General features: G+C 43.7%; 8 protein-coding genes across 8 annotated transcripts; 6 read left to right on the top strand and 2 right to left on the bottom strand.

Moving 5' to 3' along the window:
- Positions 1-92: 92 nt before the first annotated feature.
- On the bottom strand, positions 93-1,030 carry BYT42DRAFT_615973 (inositol oxygenase; the record flags this gene model as incomplete). Its single annotated transcript, XM_051572018.1, has 2 exons — positions 93-524; positions 602-1,030. The coding sequence occupies 2 exons, from the start codon at positions 1,028-1,030 to the stop codon at positions 93-95; spliced, it is 861 nt and encodes a 286-aa protein (XP_051420894.1).
- Positions 1,031-1,316: 286 nt separating this feature from the next.
- BYT42DRAFT_577914 (cell division control protein 50) lies at positions 1,317-3,705 on the top strand. The gene is made up of 6 exons (XM_051569229.1): positions 1,317-1,820; positions 1,888-2,021; positions 2,086-2,518; positions 2,595-2,918; positions 2,989-3,151; positions 3,240-3,705. Exons 1-6 carry the CDS (start codon positions 1,778-1,780, stop codon positions 3,328-3,330), a joined length of 1,188 nt encoding a protein of 395 aa, XP_051420893.1. The 5' UTR covers positions 1,317-1,777; the 3' UTR covers positions 3,331-3,705.
- A 1-nt stretch (position 3,706) lies between these two features.
- BYT42DRAFT_577912 (autophagy-related protein 27) lies at positions 3,707-5,550 on the top strand. The gene is made up of 10 exons (XM_051569228.1): positions 3,707-3,896; positions 3,953-4,079; positions 4,148-4,230; positions 4,310-4,380; positions 4,445-4,545; positions 4,629-4,708; positions 4,776-4,868; positions 4,947-5,041; positions 5,108-5,139; positions 5,206-5,550. Exons 1-10 carry the CDS (start codon positions 3,763-3,765, stop codon positions 5,275-5,277), a joined length of 888 nt encoding a protein of 295 aa, XP_051420892.1. The 5' UTR covers positions 3,707-3,762; the 3' UTR covers positions 5,278-5,550.
- A 232-nt stretch (positions 5,551-5,782) lies between these two features.
- On the top strand, positions 5,783-7,228 carry BYT42DRAFT_500433 (DExH-box splicing factor binding site-domain-containing protein; the record flags this gene model as incomplete). The annotated part of the gene is made up of 4 exons (XM_051564702.1): positions 5,783-5,985; positions 6,065-6,390; positions 6,473-6,689; positions 6,778-7,228. The coding sequence occupies 4 exons, from the start codon at positions 5,783-5,785 to the stop codon at positions 7,226-7,228; spliced, it is 1,197 nt and encodes a 398-aa protein (XP_051420891.1).
- A 386-nt stretch (positions 7,229-7,614) lies between these two features.
- Positions 7,615-10,560, top strand: BYT42DRAFT_577908 (sulfate transporter family-domain-containing protein). The gene is made up of 5 exons (XM_051569227.1): positions 7,615-7,876; positions 7,955-8,061; positions 8,141-8,211; positions 8,321-8,482; positions 8,617-10,560. The coding sequence occupies exons 1-5, from the start codon at positions 7,727-7,729 to the stop codon at positions 10,464-10,466; spliced, it is 2,340 nt and encodes a 779-aa protein (XP_051420890.1). The 5' UTR covers positions 7,615-7,726; the 3' UTR covers positions 10,467-10,560.
- Positions 10,540-11,071, bottom strand: BYT42DRAFT_646748 (uncharacterized protein). Its single transcript, XM_051572689.1, has 3 exons — positions 11,020-11,071; positions 10,894-10,958; positions 10,540-10,822 (listed from the first exon to the last, which is right to left on the bottom strand). The coding sequence occupies exons 1-3, from the start codon at positions 11,049-11,051 to the stop codon at positions 10,722-10,724; spliced, it is 198 nt and encodes a 65-aa protein (XP_051420889.1). The 5' UTR covers positions 11,052-11,071; the 3' UTR covers positions 10,540-10,721.
- A 3,026-nt stretch (positions 11,072-14,097) lies between these two features.
- Positions 14,098-14,681, top strand: BYT42DRAFT_44765 (uncharacterized protein). The gene has a single exon (XM_051563492.1). The coding sequence runs from the start codon at positions 14,184-14,186 to the stop codon at positions 14,493-14,495; it is 312 nt and encodes a 103-aa protein (XP_051420888.1). The 5' UTR covers positions 14,098-14,183; the 3' UTR covers positions 14,496-14,681.
- Positions 14,682-16,460: 1,779 nt separating this feature from the next.
- BYT42DRAFT_500937 (WD40-repeat-containing domain protein) lies at positions 16,461-18,917 on the top strand (the record flags this gene model as incomplete). Its single annotated transcript, XM_051564739.1, has 11 exons — positions 16,461-16,564; positions 16,623-16,726; positions 16,791-16,920; positions 16,997-17,136; positions 17,200-17,279; positions 17,413-17,450; positions 17,517-17,803; positions 17,872-18,018; positions 18,094-18,174; positions 18,222-18,316; positions 18,381-18,917. The coding sequence occupies 11 exons, from the start codon at positions 16,461-16,463 to the stop codon at positions 18,915-18,917; spliced, it is 1,743 nt and encodes a 580-aa protein (XP_051420887.1).
- Positions 18,918-19,322: the final 405 nt, after the last annotated feature.

Raw genomic sequence — 19,322 nt, 5'->3', positions numbered from 1 at the left:
ATACTGGGATTGATCCAGGTAATAAGGATAACAAAGAAGAGAAAAAAGGCGACATTGCAGAGTTTCTATATGAGATATCTGGGAAGGTATATCTACCAACAAATTTCGGCAGGAAAGTATTCGGAAATGAGCTTCTGATAAAATGGTTTCAGCGCGTTAACGTCAGGTTCGATTTCGTCTTTTGAGTACAAGTCGTACTGGTTGAATATTTTAACCCATTTCATCATTTGCAAATCTTGGTCATCCATGAGCCATGTATATTCACCCTCTTGATGACACGAATAGAAAGAATGATATCGGATAATGTATAACGCTTCCTGTGGAAGATAGTCCTTGCACACTTGGTATAAATATTCGTCGTGACCATAGCTGAGATGAACATTTTGGAGGCCACAGTGAGGCGTATAGATGCCAAACTGTGTAGAATAGACCTTGTGACCATAGTCCGGATTCGCTGTGAAGAACCTGGGGTACACGATCTTGGATGAAAATCGACAACCTACGGGATAAGTGTCGCCCACCACCTGCGGAAAAAGACAGAGTGATGAGACGTTAGTGCCGGCTGTTTAAGAGAGATCAAAATGGAAATCGAGATAGTTACCGTCCATTGAGGTTCTCCCAGGAAATAGAGGTATTTGCCCAGATCATGAATCAAAGCACACAGTATCATCCAGCGAGGCTGACCATCTCGTCGTGCGGCCTCGGCTGACTGAAGGGCGTGCATAATTTGAGTCATCTGAGTATCTGGATCCGATTCATCCACCAACGTATCCAGCACTTCCAAAGCCTCCCATATCCCCATCCTTGCTTTATCCAATCGACCGTATTTCTCCTTTTGACTTAGTACGTGACTCAATGATTGCTTGGCGTGGTTCTCTTTATAAAACGAAATAACCACAGTCGGTGCATGCTCGTAATCTCGAAATTGGCTATTGTCTTTCTTGACCTTTTCCGTATATTTGACTCGAACATAATCTTCCCAAGCCTCGGTTACTTGGGCAGCTTCTTGAAGGTTAGTCAAATCTCGCATCCTTTTTTTTTTTATGTAAATAGAAGAAAAAGGGGGAGGAAATTGGTTGAAAGCAGATCTTGGTAATCGCTTTCCTCTTCCCAAGTCAGAGCCATAGCGGCTTTTTATATGAAACATATGCGAATAAAAAAATATTCCCACAGACTACTGTATGTATTCTATTTTTAACGTGCTGTTTGCACGAACACCCCATCCCTTCTGCTCTACGCGGTATTTGCATGCTCCAAAGTGTCTCGATTCATATGATATCGGTTGGTGAACCGAGAGATGAACAAATAGGAGCGCATGTCAAGTGATACCTGTGCTAAGCCTAGTTATACAGTTTTATAGAAGTTTTCAGGCTGTATAATCGATTGTAAGCCAATACTTGTCGATGTCATGCTTTTTCAACGATAAGCGTGGAGAGTGTGATCGGAGAAAGTATCAAGCGTGCATGTGATTGGCCTTTTGTGGTGTCCACGCCCAGTTTTATTGGTTCTGAATTTACCATTCCTCTTGAAGGGGGCCACTTTAACTTGTCATTATCAACTCTATAGCTGGTGTCAAGCATGCAGGGTGTACCGCCGCTCTTTGTTTGCGATAATGATAGCACGCTTAATCCATGCAACGAGGGATAATAAGACAAATGCCCGTTTTTTTTCACAGCACTCAGCCGGTGGCGACTGGCCAATCGGTGCCAAACTTGGCAATTTCCCAAATTTGCCGTGACTGCAGGGTGGTTCCAGAAACGCTCCTGGTTCCTCTGCTATGGCAGCATTAGAAGAGGAGAAGAAAACTCGGAAGCCGGCTGGTATGCGCTTTTGGTTGATGCATCTGGGTCGACATTCGACTTGACTGTTCTAATTTCTGTGTTGTAGATGGTCGGTTTCGTCAGCAACGTCTGCCTGCTTGGCAGCCTGTGCTTACCCCGAAAACCGTGCTACCCACTCTTATTATTGTTGGTATTCTGTTTACACCTATAGGCGGATTACTATATTGGTCCACGAATCGGGTAAGCATTCTCCTGCTCATTGCTATCCGATCGAGTATGAGATGCTCATGTCATGGTTTCATAGGTGGATGAAATCATGCTCAACTATTCCTACTGCGGCAGATACGAGAATCCAGTGTACATGGCTTCGAGTCTTCAGAGTTACCGGTTCTCGGATATGAACAACTATACGTCCATGGAGTACCCAGCATATCACGTTCACAATGAAACAAGCTTTTTGAATCCTGAATGGAAGAATCCCAACAATATCACTGTTCGACGCTGCACCATCGATTTCACTGTCCCCAAAACCATGAAAGGACCGATTTTCCTCTATTATCGTCTCACCAATTTCTACCAAAACCATCGTCAATATATCAAAAACTATGATCCCAATCAGCTCCTTGGCAACGTGGTCTCTCGATCGACTCTCAGTGGCAACTGCGATCCTCTGGCAACCGCCCCGGACGGTCGTTTAATCTATCCTTGCGGATTAATCGCCAATTCCATGTTCAACGGTAAAATCATTTTTGCCCGTCTGTGACACGAAAGGCATCCTGACTCATTTTTTGTTTCTTTGCTGCTGCTGCTTAGATACAATTTCAAACTTTACACGTATCGATGGTGATCAAGCGGCGAGTTATACCTTTCAAAAAACGGGCATTGCTTGGCCAACGGATAAACAAAAGTACAGACCGACGCAATATGCCACCGACCAAATAGCACCTCCACCCAACTGGTCTTTGCGTTATCCTAACGGCACGTACGACGACGCGCATCCTCCGCCAGATTTATCCACAGATGAAGCTTTTATGGTATGGATGCATGTGGCTGCGTTACCTGATTTCCGCAAGATCTGGGGAAGAAACGACCAGGATGACCTGGTAGCCGGACGTTGGCGAGTGTCCATTGATATGAGTAAGTGCAAAGAGGATGGGAGCTTGATGTGATATTGCGACAGGTGAAAATAATAACATGCCCGTGTTAGACTTTGATACATTGCAGTACGATGGTACGAAATGGCTTGTGCTTTCGACGACGACACCTTTGGGTGGACGCAATCCTTACTTGGGTATCGCGTACATGGCCATTGGGGCTCTGTGCTTATTGCTTGGCGCGATCTTTGCTGCGCGACACTTAATTAAGCCGAGGTAAGACCATGTGATACAAAGCGAAAAAAAGATTGGGCGTGCATAATTAAGACTCCAATTTTTTTTTTTTTTTTTTTTTTTCAATTAGAAAACTGGGTGATCCATCGTACCTTTCATGGAATCAACCCGGTGGTGGTCTTCCTAGTACAAAGCGTGCCCATCATTTGCACAAAGAATAATCCGAGAACAAAAACCGGTGTAGAATATAGATCTCTTTGTTATATTGCCATTCACCTCTCCAGTTTATATGAACATCAGTATCCTTATTTATCCCCAAATACACATCTGAATAGTCAGTCATCTTTGTATATTTTGTTGTTTCACAATCGGTGGGCAGGCACCTTTTTTTTCTAATTCAAGCACGACAAAGAAGAATGAAGCTTGTAGGTGGAATTACATGAGCGGATATTCGAGGCCCCAAATTTTGAGAGCAATCTGAATGAGAAAGGGTGGTGAATTGATCGACGGGCTGGGGTCGGGATTGCCAAAAGGCGATCCAAATGAGAGCCGTCACATTCTCGGAAATCCCGTTTCTAGTCTTTTGTTGGTTCCAACTCCTCACACACCCCGCTTTTCATTATTTAACGGGTTTCTTGTGCCATTCAGCAAGTATGAGAGCTTTTCTTGGGTTAATTGTTGCCATATGGGGTGCCTCGGGCGCCTTGGCGGTCCAGAACTACTGTGAACGTGGCTTTAAACCTGTTCCAGGAAGCGACTACACGCTGGATATGTCAAAGTTGAACAAGTAAGCATATTCCATACACGTTGCCATACGGCCATTGAAACGCTCACATAGCAAAGAGAATTTCGAGTATCACAGGAGTTGTCCACACCTCCCACTGTTACAACCACTGTGGTGGAACTCAATATTTGTGATGAACTGACTCGTCCCGACAATGCTGGCAACGACTATTGCGAAAAAGGCGCGGTAAGTGATGGAGGAGAGTCGATATGAAATCACGGAAGGATGGGGTGCTCATCGGATGGGTGCATTAGTATGCCTGTCGACGAATTTTAAATAAGAAGAACGATGATGTACGCGTCATTGAAGTTCAGCATATCGCCGGTAATATCGGCAGGTGAGTGGACCCCTCCCAGTTACTGCGTGCGGACTGTCAAGTGGTTTCATACTCTAACTAACAAGCTCTTTGATTCAAGTGGGAAATTGGATCCAGAACTCACCCTGATGGCCGACAAAGATGGAAAGACGGAAACGGACTTGTCGAAAGGTACGTCTATTGATGGCTGCTTCAGGAGATAGTTACTTAAGGATACAATGTTCGACCTGTATAGATGGCGTTTCATATGCGCTTGTTTTGAAAGGCGGTAAAGTCAGAGATCAACCTCAATCGGCCATTATCACCTTGGAATGTGCAAGCTCGCAGAACCCAAAGGTAAGGACAATGTTATTCCAGAACCATATGGTACCCGAATGGAGCGACGACTGGAAGGAGAAAAATGACACATGCGGGTTTAGGACGATCCCCCCAGCCCATCGGTGACTTATTACGGAAACAACCTGCTTTCGCTTCATTGGAAAACCGTATTCGCTTGCGCGTAAGAGGATGCATGAAGGAGATGATCCAAGCGATGGTGACATTAATGCATGGATTATCTCATTTAGTACTCCCCCTGGTAAAGACCTTCCCGATAACGGCGGCAATAATGACCAACCTAACCAAGGTGGAATGTCCGGTGCCGGGATCTTTTTCACTGTGTAAGTATCTCCATGGTTCGTTTGGCCATATTATGGAAGACTGACCGCCAACGGTATTTTTTTTATTTGATTTTACAGTGTGGGTAGCTTGATTGCGTTTTACTTTGTTGCTGGCGTATTGTACAACTTTAAAGTATACAATGCACGTGGCGCTGATCTTATTCCCCATCGAGGTATGTCTGAAACAAAACCGAGAACAATGCTGAAACGCACTAAATCAAAACATTGAATACAATTAGATTTCTGGTTAGATTTACCCTATTTGATCCGGGTAAGTGGCGTGAATATTGATGGATATGACCACGGTAATCACTAATAAGTTGTCAAAAATAATTAGGACCTGATTGCTCATGTCGTAGACTCGATCATGTCGCGTCGTCGTGGAAGTGGAGGTTATGTGGCAGTGTAACCAGGTTTTTTTATTGTATTCTATTATATCTTTCTTATAGATAGGCTGAAAAGGAGCGCATCAAACAAAGCTCTTGCTTAATATATACATTCAAAATTTTATTCTTCTCTACGGGATAATACCTCAATCTTTGAAAGGCAAAAGTGCTGTATGTATACAGTATCGCACATGCAACTTTGAGATAACACGTCTTGCGAAAAGAATCATTTTGCTAACACACATCTTGAACAATCAATAAATGGAACGTTATCATGCTTTTTTCTTCTCTTTTGAATGCTATCAATAAGAGGATGGAATAAAAGATGATTTTTGGTTACTGGTGGTTTTTTTTTTTTTTTACAAGCGACAGTCAAAGCTTTTTTTACTTTGGCGGAGTTTTTTACTTGCGTCCACCGCAGCCAAATTTTTTTGAAAAATCGGGGATGTGACCTCATCAGACTTCCACATTTGGGAGCTTTTTTTGGGGTTTTCCTGTTTCCTTTGATAATACAAGTGTCGATCAATTATGGCATCGAATGGTCCTGGCAAGTTTGGATTCTCATTAGGGTCTCCTTCGTCTAAGGCGAAGCTCCCCTTGCAGAACAAAAAAGGCATCCAAACCAAGTTTTCCGGGCGATCTCAATCACTCGGTTTCGGTGATGACGAAGATCGCAGCGATGAAGAAGAAGTTGAACTTTTGACAGGTTTCGAAGACAATAAAGCAACAGAGTATGTATTTTTTATTAAATCATTAGAAGTGGATTCACCTCATTTTGTTATCTATGAAATTAACCATTTTCATGCATAGATTGACGCCGAAACCGGAACCCAAACCATTGTCCATTGCACCGTTACCCAACATTGATTGGCGATCGCAGACTAAGAAAAAGCAAATATATGTACCAGCCCATCCGCAAAGTACGGATGGTCAAGTGGAGAGCAATGTGGAAGTGATGGGCCAACAAGCTTCGGCATACGGCCTTCAAGTACAATCTAGAAAGGTCACGCAGGAAACCCACGTCGCTGCCACCATCAGTGAATCCGAAACACAGCAACAGGATCAAACATCAACGCCAACGATACCCGAAGAATCCAAGTCATTGGATGCACAAGCAATGGAAGCCATTATGAAAGGTAGAAAGAGAGAAAAGCTTTATCCAAAATGAACAAAGCGAGCGTGAGTACGTGGGCGTCACATGCTAATTTCATTATTTAGAGGCAACGATGGGTGGTCAGGAGGAACAAAAAGGATCAACATTGGTGATAGCTGCTGATGAAACCGAAGCGTTTCGAGAAGATGTGCGAAATCGACCTGATGAAGCGACCATGGAAGATTACGAAAATATACCAGTAGAGGAATTTGGGGCGGCGTTGTTACGAGGTCTTGGCTGGAAGGAAGGGGAAGGGATCGGCCGAAATCGTAAAAACTCACCGTAAGTACAGAAAAAAAAACCTTAAACAACAAGGTTATTGTAAAATCTCGGTAAACTGATTTGAATGGCGTTCTATGCGTCATATTAGTGCACCTGTGATCGCTCCTGTCAAACAACGTGATGCATTGCTCGGTTTGGGAGCGAAACCCGAAGATGTCGCCAAGGATAAGAAGAACAAACATCGACGAGCTGCTTATGAAATCAAGGAAACCAGTTTATTCAAAAAGATTAGTAAGCATCGTGTTGAACAACAACAACAGCAACAGCAAAAGGACAGCCGTGATAGGCACGGGCGCGATCGACGGGAGAGGGATGAATCACGCGAACGACGACGTCGACACAGCCGTAGCCGCAGCCGTAGTCCAAGTCGGGAAAGTCGTCATCGTGAACGCAGTGGTGAACGGTCGCGATCCTATAGCTCCAGTAGAAGTAGTCGTCGAAGATCAAGATCAAGATCAAGGTCACCTAGTTCTCGGTCGAGCAGCAAGTCGTCTTCTGGAAGGCGACGAGATCGTTCGCGTGACGGTTCGAGAAGATGATAGAAAATGGGAATTACGTGCAAGTTTGTTAAAAAATAATAATGCAACATCATAGATGGAAAACTTTATCGCATCTTGTTTTTTTCCTAAAGTGATGGACTCCGCACAATCAAGGAGCTGATGCAAGTGTCAATGAGATGATAGTGGAAACGTTGGAAACCTCCATGTGCCCAATGACAACCGAAGGTTTTGATGCGGCGTTTCAATTACCATTTTATGGCATTGGCACAAAGGTGCAATACGACGAATCGATGGCGCAATCATTGTGAGTGCCACAGAAACCGTTCGTTTTAGCTTGTCATTCTTTTGGTAAAAAAGGGAAATTAAACAATCCAAGTGGGAAAAAAAAGGTATTTAATTAAAAATCTCTTTATGTTCTTTTTATTATTCTTTTCACTTCTTTTTTCATTCTTGTTTGGTGAAAATAACCAAGCTTGATTGAGAAGCTGCCACACTAAAAAAAAAAGGGTTCCTAACCTGCGTATTTCTCCAAATACAATGCCAAAAGACGAGCTCATCGTTGATTATGAACATATAACCTACAAGCAACGTACCCAGGATGCACTCCGAGAACTGCCTCACGACATTCAAGAATACCTTGTCAGTCTATTCCCCATTGCATCCTGGATCCATCGATACAATCTCATGGTAAATGCTCGAATTCCCCATGTTGACAATTCGTATACTGAACCGGTTCTTCGTTTTTTTTTTTTTTACCATGTTTAGTGGCTCGTCCGTGATCTGATTGCCGGTGTCACCGTGGGGATTGTGATTGTGCCGCAAAGTATGGGTTATGCAAAGATTGCAGAATTGCCACCCGAGTACGGATTATAGTAAGTCTATTTTAAGCATCCCATCGGCAGAAACTTGTATATGCAACGGAACCACTTACACATTGCATGCATTGTGTAGTACGGCCTTTGTTGGATTGTGTGTATATTGTCTGTTTGCTACCTCCAAAGATATCAGTATCGGTCCCACAGGTAAGCCAAATTTTGCATAGTACCGATTTAAGGTTTTTTTCCCTTTCCACAAAATGTTATCTTAACCAACCAAACCTTATTTTTCAATTTTATGATTTTAATGTGGCAGCGGTCATGTCTTTACTGGTCGGTCAGACTGTCACGCGCGTTACGGCCGAGAATCCCAACATCACTGGGCCGGATATCGCAGTGGCTTTATCACTCTTTACCGGTATCATTGCCATGTTTATCGGATTGGTTCGCCTAGGCATTCTTGTCGACTTCATTCCTGGTGAGTGAAAGAGGAGCATTTTTATTTTTTTAGTCTCAGTTTCATTCAATCATCATCCGTTTACTGTTTGGGCAAACTTAAAATTCTAATCAGACATCCTCTATTATTATTTTTGTATGGCTTCTTTCCGACAGCACCCGCAATTGCCGGTTTCATGACGGGTTCGGCCATCACCATCACCGTGGGTCAGTGGCCTAAACTGTTTGGCATCAAAAATATCAACACGCAAGATTCGCCTTATCTTATCTTTGGCAATTTTTTCAAATATTTGCCAAACACCAAAGTGGATGTCGCCTTTGGTCTGGTTGGACTCTTGTGGCTTTACGGGGTCCGGTATGCATGCCAGTATTACAGCCAACGGTATCCGAAATACAGCACCGCGCTATTCTTCTTTAGTATCATGCGCAACGGTCTCCTTGTCGTCTTTGGCACGCTGATCTCCTTTTTAATTAATCTTGGCAAAACGACCAGTCCCATTAGTATTGTAAAGCAAGTGCCCGCCGGTTTCCAAGCCATGGCCGTACCTACCGTCAACGGAACCCTCCTTTCCAGTATTGCCAGCTCCCTGCCTTCAGGCGTCATTATCTTGATTCTTGAACACGTCGCTATTGCCAAATCGTTTGGCCGCATCAACGACTATTCCATCAATCCAAATCAGGAAATCATCGCCATAGGTTTCACCAATATTTGGGCTGCCTTTTTCGGTGCATATCCGTCGACAGGCTCCTTTTCACGCACAGCGATCAAAGCCCGTTCGGGGGTCAAGACTCCCATTGCCGGTATCTTCTCTGGTCTCGTCGTGTTATTGGCGCTCTATGCTCTGACTCCCGCGTTTTATTACATTCCTGATGCTATTCTGGCCGCTGTCGTCATTCATGCCGTCGCCGATTTGGTCTCGGGCCCTTCGTACATGAAACGATTGGCCGCCGTCAGCTTGTGGGAATTCTTCGTCTTTGCCACCACCGTCATCATCACCTTTTTTACCACTGTTGAATACGGTATTTACGCTTCCGTGGGACTCTCTGTCGTCATTTTACTCTTCCGCATTGCTCGTCCACGTTTCTGGGCGTTAGGCCGTGTCCCGCTCGCAGGACAAGAATTTAGCACCAAACATGGGTTAGAACAACGCTACCTATATGTACCAACCAATCATCCTTCTCTCGGTCGATTGGTGGAACCGTTACCTGCCGGGATCCTCATGTGTCGTGTTGACGAGTCGTTTACGTATCCGAATTCCAGCTATATCTCTGACAAAATTATTAGCTACTGCAAGGAGAATACACGTCGTTTTGCACAGCGGATCAGCAAGGGCGATCGCGCATGGAACGATGACGCCAATCCTATCAAAGAAGCCGCTCGAGAGAAACTACCTCGTCTTCACGCTGTGATTTTCGATTTCGCAAGTGTGAATCGACTGGATTCCAGTGGCTTGCAGGCCATTGTGGATGCGCAAAATGCCCTGAACCGTTACAGCGGACAACACGTGGAGTTCCACTTTGTGAATATCTTGCATCCAGCCATCCGTCGGTCATTAATTGTGGCGAATTTCGGCACCCAACCACGTGAAGGACTTGATGACGAAAATCGCACACGTCAAGAAATTCTGCCGGTGGTGCCTGCTTCGAAAGACGGACCCCAAGGTCAACGGTCACAAGAGAACTTGCATCATCGTTATCGTAACAGCGATATTGAGGAGGTGCCTGACCAAGACAACTCTGGTCGCGATGACGGCGTGGACGAAAAAATCGAGCACGCAGAATACGCCGGACAAAGTGAAACGAACGGTCGCTATAGCATGAGCATCACAACCACCAGTACCACCACGGCAAAATCTATTCCGCTTCCCAAGGACCGATATCCATTTTTCCATTGGGGCGCAGATGAAGCCGTTAAAGCCGCCGTCATTTCTCTTGCCGCTAGACCCGTAACCAACAATAACCATCAATCGACTTCCGCCCAACAAGCCGCTGCCCCTTCACATTAAAACCGTTTTTCCTTTCATTTCTGCTTTGCGGTTTCTTGCAGTTTCTAATCCATTTGATACCATTCTTCTTCTTCTTCTTCTTCTTCTTCTTCTTGTGTTATAATGTATATGATATCATGCTCTCTGTATCTAAAGCTTTTTTTTCTGTTCTCTCTCTATTTTTCTTCCGCAATTCATATTAAAAAGGATTTATCTATAACTTCATGTAGTTGTGCCGTATTTGCGCAGATTTGGATCGGTCCATCACATAACAAATTATCGGTTGTTGGATACAACAACGGGGTCTTCTCGTGCTTTGACACCCATTGGTCGTAATGGTTTGCCATCGGCTGTTATTCGCTCCTCACCTAGCACCACTAGTGGAACAAAATCAGAAAGCAATGAGAAACTAGCCGTTTCGACACACTTGGATTCATCACTAACTTACCTCGTTTGTATAGAATCCAGCTGGTGGTGACCATGAATGGCGTAGCGACAATAATGGTCGCTAACCTAGTGTTGTTTACTTGAGTTTAACTTATCATTGACATAAAGAAGTCCAGTTATAATTTACCGTCGTCCTGCTGGTGAAAGTTTGATTCCCATGACACTGCAACAATCAACAAAGGGAATCCGAAAACAAGTGCAATCGAACTCCTTTGATGATTTCACAGTCACTCGTCGGTTTCTCAAAAACGGATATTGAATTGACGGTTTTCGTCTGTTCCTTTTCATGCGAAAGTGGTTCTCTTTTCTATGCCTTTATCCAGTTTCCAGTATATGACCAAAAAAAAGTCGCAAGATAATACTGAATGAAAGTACTCACAGATTGAAATTAAATTTAGAGCTTTTATATATGGCACGTTCTCCTTTCGTCTTGACGAAGTCAACCGATCCCGACTTGCGAGTTTTCGCACGAATGCCTTAGGTTAATTCCTGAGTTGACTCCAGATCACTCATAATTAACGTTGCATAGATGCATATGTGTGTACCTTTTGATTACATGAATAAAGGTTGATATCTCTAGATGGCCTGAAGCTGGGAAAGGTAATTCAGTATTGAGGAAGTTGATTTGTGTTGAATTGAGCCGTTTTGACATGATGTGAGTGTCAGTCTCTGAAATTGTCAAGGTAACAAATCCTGATAGCTTGTCGCGCCGATGCCTCCCACAGAGCTATATATAAGTATTGGCCCTAGACTGGTGTCCCAAATCAAAAAGATTGGGGATTTTGATATGTTGTCGTTCTGAGTGAGGTTCTCCATTAGAACGCCAGTTGAGCCTCTTCTCCCCCACTGTAATCAGGAACAGCTGAGATAGTATTGCGTAACGATGAATGTGTGTCAAATACAACCTCCGGTTCTCTATTATGACGGATCTACAGAGAATCCACTTCAAAATCGAGTTCAACGTCCTAAGGCCAATGTCTGACAGAGCGGCATACACAAATTTTGGCTACTGTGCATATGATTTACAAGAGTCGCAGTAAGCGTCTGCAAAGAACAATTTTCCTTTATTAAGGGCTTGAAGGGCTACTTATTTGAAGATGACTTGAATAGTGGGCAAAAAAAAGATTTTTTATTGGATGGGAATGTAGAAATGAAAGAGATGATACAAAAAGTGGTCTATGGCTAATAACACTGAAGCGGTCAGCGGGTGAAACAGACTTGAATCGAACGACGGTATGGAAACCAATGTAACCAAAGCAGCAAGCCGGGAGCGACGAAAAACTTAGGTTGATGACAGAACGAGAAAATAAGAAAAAAAATTATACCTAACCTTAATCCGGCAAGGTCTTGATGCTTTACTTGCTGAACCTTCACACCACGATAAGCTCCTGGCACGATAAATCTGTGGCTTCACGAAGTCTAATGCAGGTTTCTGTGAAAGAATGCTGTGCAGCTGACTAGGACTTCTGTGGTATCAAAAAGACAATTCTGTGGCAACCACTAGAGGATTTATGTGCCTTCATCGGAGCTTTTCCAGGGTGTAATTTCTTGATCAACGTTCGTCGTTCGCTGCAGTCAGTGGACCTAGGATAGAGACGAGAGAAGAGATACATCAATAACTGCATTGAAACCATGGAGATAAAAGGGATTTCAAGTCTGTCATCAATCATCAACAACACGCGATCACTACGCTTCTTTGGTAAAGAAAGAGAAAGAGTTAAAAAGAAATGGGTCTCGTTTTCATCTCTTTTAAATAAATACATTTTTTTTTAATTCCGCGTTATTCCTTGTCTCGGAGCCATCGTTCACGCATTCATTCTTTGGCTATTCCAAATGAGCGTGTCTTTTCTTTTTCGACGCGTAAATTTTTGAAGCGTAAATTTTTGGTTGTCAATGCAAACGGGGTGAACAAAACCGCTGGTGCAAAGAGGGGAAAGTATTAAGTTTCGTGAATCTCCGGAAATGTCATTGTGCACAAATAAAGTTTGACAGGTTGATGCCAGAATAAAGTTGATCAGATTACAATTTTGGTGAGCCCTCCCCGAAAAAAGGAAGCGATCACTGCGTAAAATATAGAGATATCCATTTATAGTGTAGTCCATACTTTAACTTCTCACTTGGATACTGGAAATCACAAATCCAGGGCATTCCCCTAATCGCAGAGGAATCAATAGAGAAAGGAAACGGGTGATGTACAGTGTGTATCAACTATTAAAAGTTATGACACTCCATTGCGCGTGACAATGAGCGGATTCTGATGGCAGCTAATGTCGTAATCCCAGATCCCCAAAGATGCTCAGATGCCAATGAACCATCGCTCTCAATTGAGTCGCAGAATCAATAATTGGGCTTTTAGTAAATACAGTGGATTATTTTCTCAATCGACTTAAAATGTAGCTAAACTAAGGACGTGGTGAATACCGGTGTGTAGCGGTTTTCAGAAAGAAACAAAACTTTTGAAGTGTGCCTAAATTTTTCCGCAGGAATTCAGGGCTGATCTGAGCGCTCTTTTTTTTTCTGCGCTGCTAATAATCGGGGTGACACTTTATTTCCAGGTGGTGATACGATCGGTTACAAGTCGCTATCACAACTCCAAACTGCGATACCCACCTACTCTTATCTGACAAGCTTTTAGTTACTATATGACAGCCGTCAAACAGTATAGACAATAATACAGGGACTTGATGTTGTTCAGGTAAAAATTTCGCTCTAAATACAATGCAACACACGTGAAGCGAAACATAATCAATCGTATCACCAAAATGAGCTCGGAGACAACAATCTGATATTAAAAAACCATCACGCGCATTGTGTGGATGGATCAGGAACGGCCATCGTCGTCCTCAGAAACAAAAGTTCATCATCATGTACTCCTTTTTGGACAGCGTAAGCAATAAGACTATGTAATCTATCCAGTTGAAGGCAAAGCCACCTAATATGTGACGTGCGAAAAAAATCTTTTTCAATTTTGTTTGCATTTCATTCAGCAGTCCACATGCTGACCAGCACTCGATTTAGCCACTCTCAAGTGGACAGCGAAATCAGGATGTGCCTGTAATGGAAGCACACAAGTTCATAGATCCAAAACAAGCATAGTTGTTTCAGTTTCGAAATGTTAGGTAAAAGTTACCGCACTTTGAAACTGTCTTGGACTATCGGTTGAGGTCTATTTTGTTTCCGTTGTTTGCGATAACTGTATGCTGGACACGACATAACCAAATGTGATCAAAAAGGCGCGATTTTTCAATGAGCTAAATGACTCTATGACGCCAACGATGGTTCTTTGAGCCAATGGAACAAACGGAATTTTCAATTGAGAGTAAAAAACACGCCCCAATTTTTTTTTTCTTGTTCCTTCTCTTTTCTTTACCAAAGTGGCACAGTTGTGGCGTGTCGTTGATGATTGATGATAGACTTGAATCCATGTTATTGCCGTACTTTTCCAGAGCAGTATTGATGTGTCTTCTCTTATCTCTATCACAGTCCCCTAACTGCGGTGAACGACGAACGAACGAGCGAGCGAGCGAGCGAGCGAACGGAGTGACCAAGGTACCACACCAGGGAAGACGCTGTGGTATGACAGAGAAGGTCCCTGTGATTTGACGGGGAGGCTCTGGGGCATCATTCGGTGGGCTCACTAGGAGATGGAATCTCCCCTTGAGGCCATGGGGTGCATGCTGCGGAGCGCGACCAACCGAACCACAGGGAAGTTTCTCTGTGATGTCACGTAGGAGCCCTGGTGTGAACCACTCTAGGTAAGTGGTTGGCTCAAGTTTTTTTGGGGTCTTCAGGTTAGGTTGACGGCGACATCCCGGTTTTTATTGGTAAGTAGTTTTTTTTCTTTTGCTTCTTTTTTTTCCCATTCTCGTTCTGTCATCGCCTGTCATCAACGCCACCGCCACCTGCTTGCTGCTTTGGTTCCCTGGTTTTCACACCGACGCTCGATTCAAGTGTGCTTCTACCGCTCGCCGATGTCAAGTAGCTAGATGCAAAACAGCTTTTATGTGCCTTTTTGTACGTTCCATAGCGCCCACAAGTAAATACGTTTCTGAACCATACGATTGTAGCTTGCCTTTAGCTGGGACAGCTTGTCTTTTCTTAATATGAAGAAATCTTTGATGATATGTTGCTCTGAGCTGTAGCAATGAAAGCATTCGCTTTTGTTACTGGATGCAATTAAAAAATGGGTCTAAATATACCACTGTCACTGATCAGTAATGCGAACTAGGAATGATAACCTGCAATAGACACATGGTAGCATTATATAGCTAGCGATCAGAGACGAAGAAACGCCAAGTGTCCTGTTGCACCGGTAGAATACTCATGGGACCCGAAAAACAAAGCACGCCCAAGAAATTTAAATGCTCGCAACTGAATAAACACAAGGTTCATATTATTTCCTTAGTAATGGGTGTTTTTCTAGGAAAGGTGTGTTTTGGAAAGCACCATTGTTCATACGGAACGTTTCACCGCAGGGAAGCGCGTCATCGCTTGTGGCCTACAACATTTCAATGCATGGTTCGATAAAAAAAGGATGTAGGCGAACTTTATTGAAAACACCTGTTCAAATGAAACGAAGAACTACTATTTTCTCTCTTCATCCGTTCTCCTGAGGCTTGTCAAATCCGCACACGTGCGTGCCTAATTTTTTTTTTTTTTTTTTTTGAAAGAATAACAGGCACAGGATGACGAAGGACAAGCACGAATATCAATCTTTCGTGACGGTTGCTGAGAATTGTTGAATGGGCATTAAATCAACTTGACGTGGCTCAAATGAGATACTTTCCTTCCTTGGCTGTGGGAAAATGTTGAAATATGGCAATTGGGGTAAAGAAATGATTACGCTCTCGTCGTTTGAGTAAAGATTCTGTCAGTCATGGTAATAAAGCTGAAATCTCGAATGATATTTAAAGTGAGGTTTTGATAAGAACAAATGGTCGTAAGCACATTAGCTCCAGAACATTGCTGTCATTTCTAAGAGAATTTTGAGATCTTGCGCGTTGCAAACGAGCGAAATGAACTTTGGGCGTCACGGGCGGTGTCCAAATGTGTTCGTTCTGCGAAGAATGACGCGGCAGGAAATTCATTTGGCAGTGCCAGCTATTGCTTAATCAAGCGAGCTTTCTAAAACATACACCATGTCAGAATCTTATAAACTAGCTGCATCACTTTACGGCCACGAACAAGACGTACGTATCTAGTGGGGTTGAAAGAATACAGTGTACCATATACCGGTCAATGTGATGTTTTTCCGTATTAACGAAGAGATCCAGGTCCGGGCGGTGACATCGCTTTCCAATGACATTATCGTTTCGGCTGCACGCGATCAAACTGTGCGTACTTGGCAACGCACAGGTGCCAATGAGTTTACAGCTCACAACATTTTCGGTGGTCACTCTCACTTTGTGAACACTTTAGCAACTCTACCTCCTTCACAGCAATTTCCCAATGGTAATTGAAAAAACCTCCATTTGCCGCGCGTCTTTTCTCAACATTTTGGTCAATAACGGTACTGCAGGTTTAATTGTCTCTGGCGGTTCCGATAAGCTTATTCTCGTTTACGATCCTATGCAACCGCACGAACCTTTGTATACATTGATTGGTCATACCGCCAATGTTTGCGCTCTTGCCGTCACACCGACAGGACACATAGTATCTGGATCATGGGATAAGTACGTTATTGTCTGTCATTTTATTGGATGGCTTGATATACTGAGCAAAGGATTCCAGAACGGTCATTGTGTGGAAAGATTTCCAATTGGCGTATACATTGAAAGGACACGAAGCAGCCGTGTGGGCTGTGCTGCCCCTCAACGATGACACGATCCTAACAGGTACCTTTAAAAACAAAACACAGTGGTTGATGCATACGGATGAAACTGAAATGCTGGTGGGTAGCGGCGGCTGACAAGACGATCCGGCTGTGGAATCAGGACAAGCAAATCAAAGTATTACAGGGACACACGGATGCTGTTCGAGGTCTGGCACGCGTTCCCAATTTTGGATTTGTATCATGCGCCAACGACGGGTAAGCTTCTGCCTTTGGAGATAGCAATGCCAACATGACGGTCAAACTGAGACATGGAGGCACGCTGATCTTATAGAACGCTACGTGTCTGGACGGAGAGTGGTGAATGTATGCAGGAGCTGAATGGCCATACTTCATTTGTGTATTCGGTGGCTGTACTCGGCTCGGGCGAATTTGTTTCTTCGGGCGAAGATCGAACGGTCAGAATCTGGAAAGGTAACCAAAAGGGAAGGGAGAAGATTTGTTGGGATCATAACTTATTCAATAACATTTGCATAGACGGCCAATGTGTTCAGACCTTGCAACAACCTTGCATCTCGGTGTGGACGGTCGCCACGCTTCCAAATGATGACATTATTGTTGGTGGAAGCGATAACGTGGTACGAATCTTTACCCGCTCTTCTGAACGCATGGCGTCGCAAGAAGCACAAAACGTAAGAAAGATCGGTCATGGCCATTTCCGTGTTCATGAATCATTCAACCTTGTTGTAGGAATTCGATACATTGCTGGCCAATCAAGCGATTCCATCGTAAGTTCAGTATTTATCCTTAACCAAGAAATAAGTGACACTAATTGGATGTGGGTCAATTTGCAGAAATCAAATCGGCGATATCAACAAGGAAAAGTTACCTGGCATGGAAGCTTTGAACACGCCCGGCCAGAAAGAAGGCCAGGTGATCATGGTCAATGTGCCTGGTGGAGCCGTGGAAGCGCATCAATGGAGTGGTCAAACGCAAACGTGGCAAAAAATTGGTGAAGTAGTAGGCGGGGTTGGATCAGGAAAAAAACAAATTTATGACGGACAAGAATATGACTATGTATTTGATATTGATATCGGGAACGGTCCTTCTGGCATGCTGAAATTACCTTACAATGTCACGCGTAAGTCTCGTATCATGTACTATTGGGCATTGAGGTACTGAATCGTCCTGTCACTTTTTTCTTTTTAGAAAATCCCTATGATGCGGCACAAAAGTTCTTGTGGAAACATGAACTGCCCCAAATGTATTTGGACGAAGTGGCCAACTTTATCATAAAGAATGCAGAAGGCGTAGAACTCGGTACATCTTCCACAAATTATGCAGATCCATTTACCGGTAAGTTTATGCAGATGGCATGCCTTTTTTCTTGGACACGATTTGACATTTTTTTATACTCTGGATAAAAACCAGGGGGTAATCGATACACACCTACACAGCGCCCACCGTCATCTACATCCGGGGCTGGGTTCTCCGATCCTTTTACAGGTAATCGTCTGAAAAATCAAAGCTGCTAGAGAACGCACACCTTGATTAAAGAGTCTACAATGTAGGCGGTTCATCGTATCGCAATCCTTCTGCTCAGTCTGTGCCGGCTACCAAAGGTCCCGTTCCTCGATCGGCCATACTACCCTTGGTAAGCAATAGACGACATTAAGAAACTCCAGCATTGGCATCTGATTCTTGTTTCCCAACAATAGAACAGCTATCTGGCGTTGAAGCAGACGAACCTAGACGCTATCCATACCAAACTGCAAACACTTAATCAGAACAATCAATCGGTGGCATTATCGGATGCAGAATTAACAGCTCTCGGTAAAGCGATTCAATTTCTGAAAGCTGGCTCCGTCGGAATGATGGACAGTGATGGAATGCAAGTGATTGTCAAACTATGCGATCAATGGTCGGTGAATCAGCGATTCCCTGGATTGGATTTACTACGCTTGTGCACATTGTATGCTCCCGAATCTGTAGCGAGTGCTGTTCCTACGGGTGATGTGCCTGGTTTCATTTGTTCCGCTGGTGGACTTGCCAATGGTGTTGTGGGCGATAAAATTGCAGAAACCAATGCCATGCTGGCGTACCGTGCCCTTGCCAACTTGTTCAATCAGGCCGAGGGTCGACATATGGCATGGAACAGCAAAAATACGATCGCCGAAGTACTGCAGATCGATATTGTGATGAATTTCAAGGGAAAAATGGCTCGACTGGCCATCAGTACATTGGCCATCAAGTAAGTCAAACTGTGCAAGAGTTGAGAAAGGGCAAGTTGAATTACTCACCGTTTCTATCGCAGTTTTGCCGTTCTATTGACGAGTAAAGCTGACCGCGATGATGACACTGAAATCGGACTGGTTGGTACCCTTGCAGAATTGATCAAGAGTGAACAAGATGACGAAAATCTGTATCGCATGCTCACGAGTCTCGGAACCTTGGTAAGTCGCAGGAGCATCTTTATTTGTAGAGTAAAAACTCATTTATTAACTTTCAATCACCAGTTGTATCGGTCGGACGCCTGCAAAGAAGTTGGTAGAATTATGGAAGTCAAGACTGAATTACATCGTATTAGAGATCAAAAAGGGGGCCAAGAGCGTATGCAAAAGGTCATTGGTAAGTATTTTTTTCCCGAAACCGAAGTAAAG

Source organism: Radiomyces spectabilis (assembly GCF_025331425.1).
Source record: "Radiomyces spectabilis strain NRRL 2753 chromosome Unknown BYT42scaffold_10, whole genome shotgun sequence".
Lineage (NCBI taxonomy): Eukaryota > Fungi > Mucoromycota > Mucoromycetes > Mucorales > Radiomycetaceae > Radiomyces > Radiomyces spectabilis.
Note: the sequence above shows the minus strand (reverse complement) of the source record. Positions and strands in the feature narration are given on the sequence as shown.

Excerpts from the sequence above, each read along its gene's own strand:
- BYT42DRAFT_577914 (XM_051569229.1), top strand. The coding sequence starts at position 1,778 with ATGGCAGCATTAGAAGAGGAGAAGAAAACTCGGAAGCCGGCTG. Across the intron at positions 2,519-2,594 it reads CGCCAATTCCATGTTCAACG|ATACAATTTCAAACTTTACA; the intron begins GTAAAATCATTT and ends GCTGCTGCTTAG. Across the intron at positions 2,919-2,988 it reads GCGAGTGTCCATTGATATGA|ACTTTGATACATTGCAGTAC; the intron begins GTAAGTGCAAAG and ends TGCCCGTGTTAG.
- BYT42DRAFT_577912 (XM_051569228.1), top strand. The coding sequence starts at position 3,763 with ATGAGAGCTTTTCTTGGGTTAATTGTTGCCATATGGGGTGCCTCGGGC. Across the intron at positions 4,231-4,309 it reads ATCGCCGGTAATATCGGCAG|TGGGAAATTGGATCCAGAAC; the intron begins GTGAGTGGACCC and ends CTTTGATTCAAG. Across the intron at positions 4,709-4,775 it reads AAAACCGTATTCGCTTGCGC|TACTCCCCCTGGTAAAGACC; the intron begins GTAAGAGGATGC and ends TATCTCATTTAG.
- BYT42DRAFT_577908 (XM_051569227.1), top strand. The coding sequence starts at position 7,727 with ATGCCAAAAGACGAGCTCATCGTTGATTATGAACATATAACCTACAAG. Across the intron at positions 8,062-8,140 it reads CCACCCGAGTACGGATTATA|TACGGCCTTTGTTGGATTGT; the intron begins GTAAGTCTATTT and ends TGCATTGTGTAG. Across the intron at positions 8,212-8,320 it reads TATCAGTATCGGTCCCACAG|CGGTCATGTCTTTACTGGTC; the intron begins GTAAGCCAAATT and ends TTAATGTGGCAG.
- BYT42DRAFT_646748 (XM_051572689.1), bottom strand. The coding sequence starts at position 11,051 with ATGGGAATCAAACTTTCACCAGCAGGACGACG. Across the intron at positions 10,959-11,019 it reads CTTTCACCAGCAGGACGACG|GTTAGCGACCATTATTGTCG; the intron begins GTAAATTATAAC and ends AAACAACACTAG. Across the intron at positions 10,823-10,893 it reads CTGGATTCTATACAAACGAG|TGGTGCTAGGTGAGGAGCGA; the intron begins GTAAGTTAGTGA and ends TTGTTCCACTAG.
- BYT42DRAFT_44765 (XM_051563492.1), top strand. The coding sequence starts at position 14,184 with ATGGAACAAACGGAATTTTCAATTGAGAGTAAAAAACACGCCCCAATT.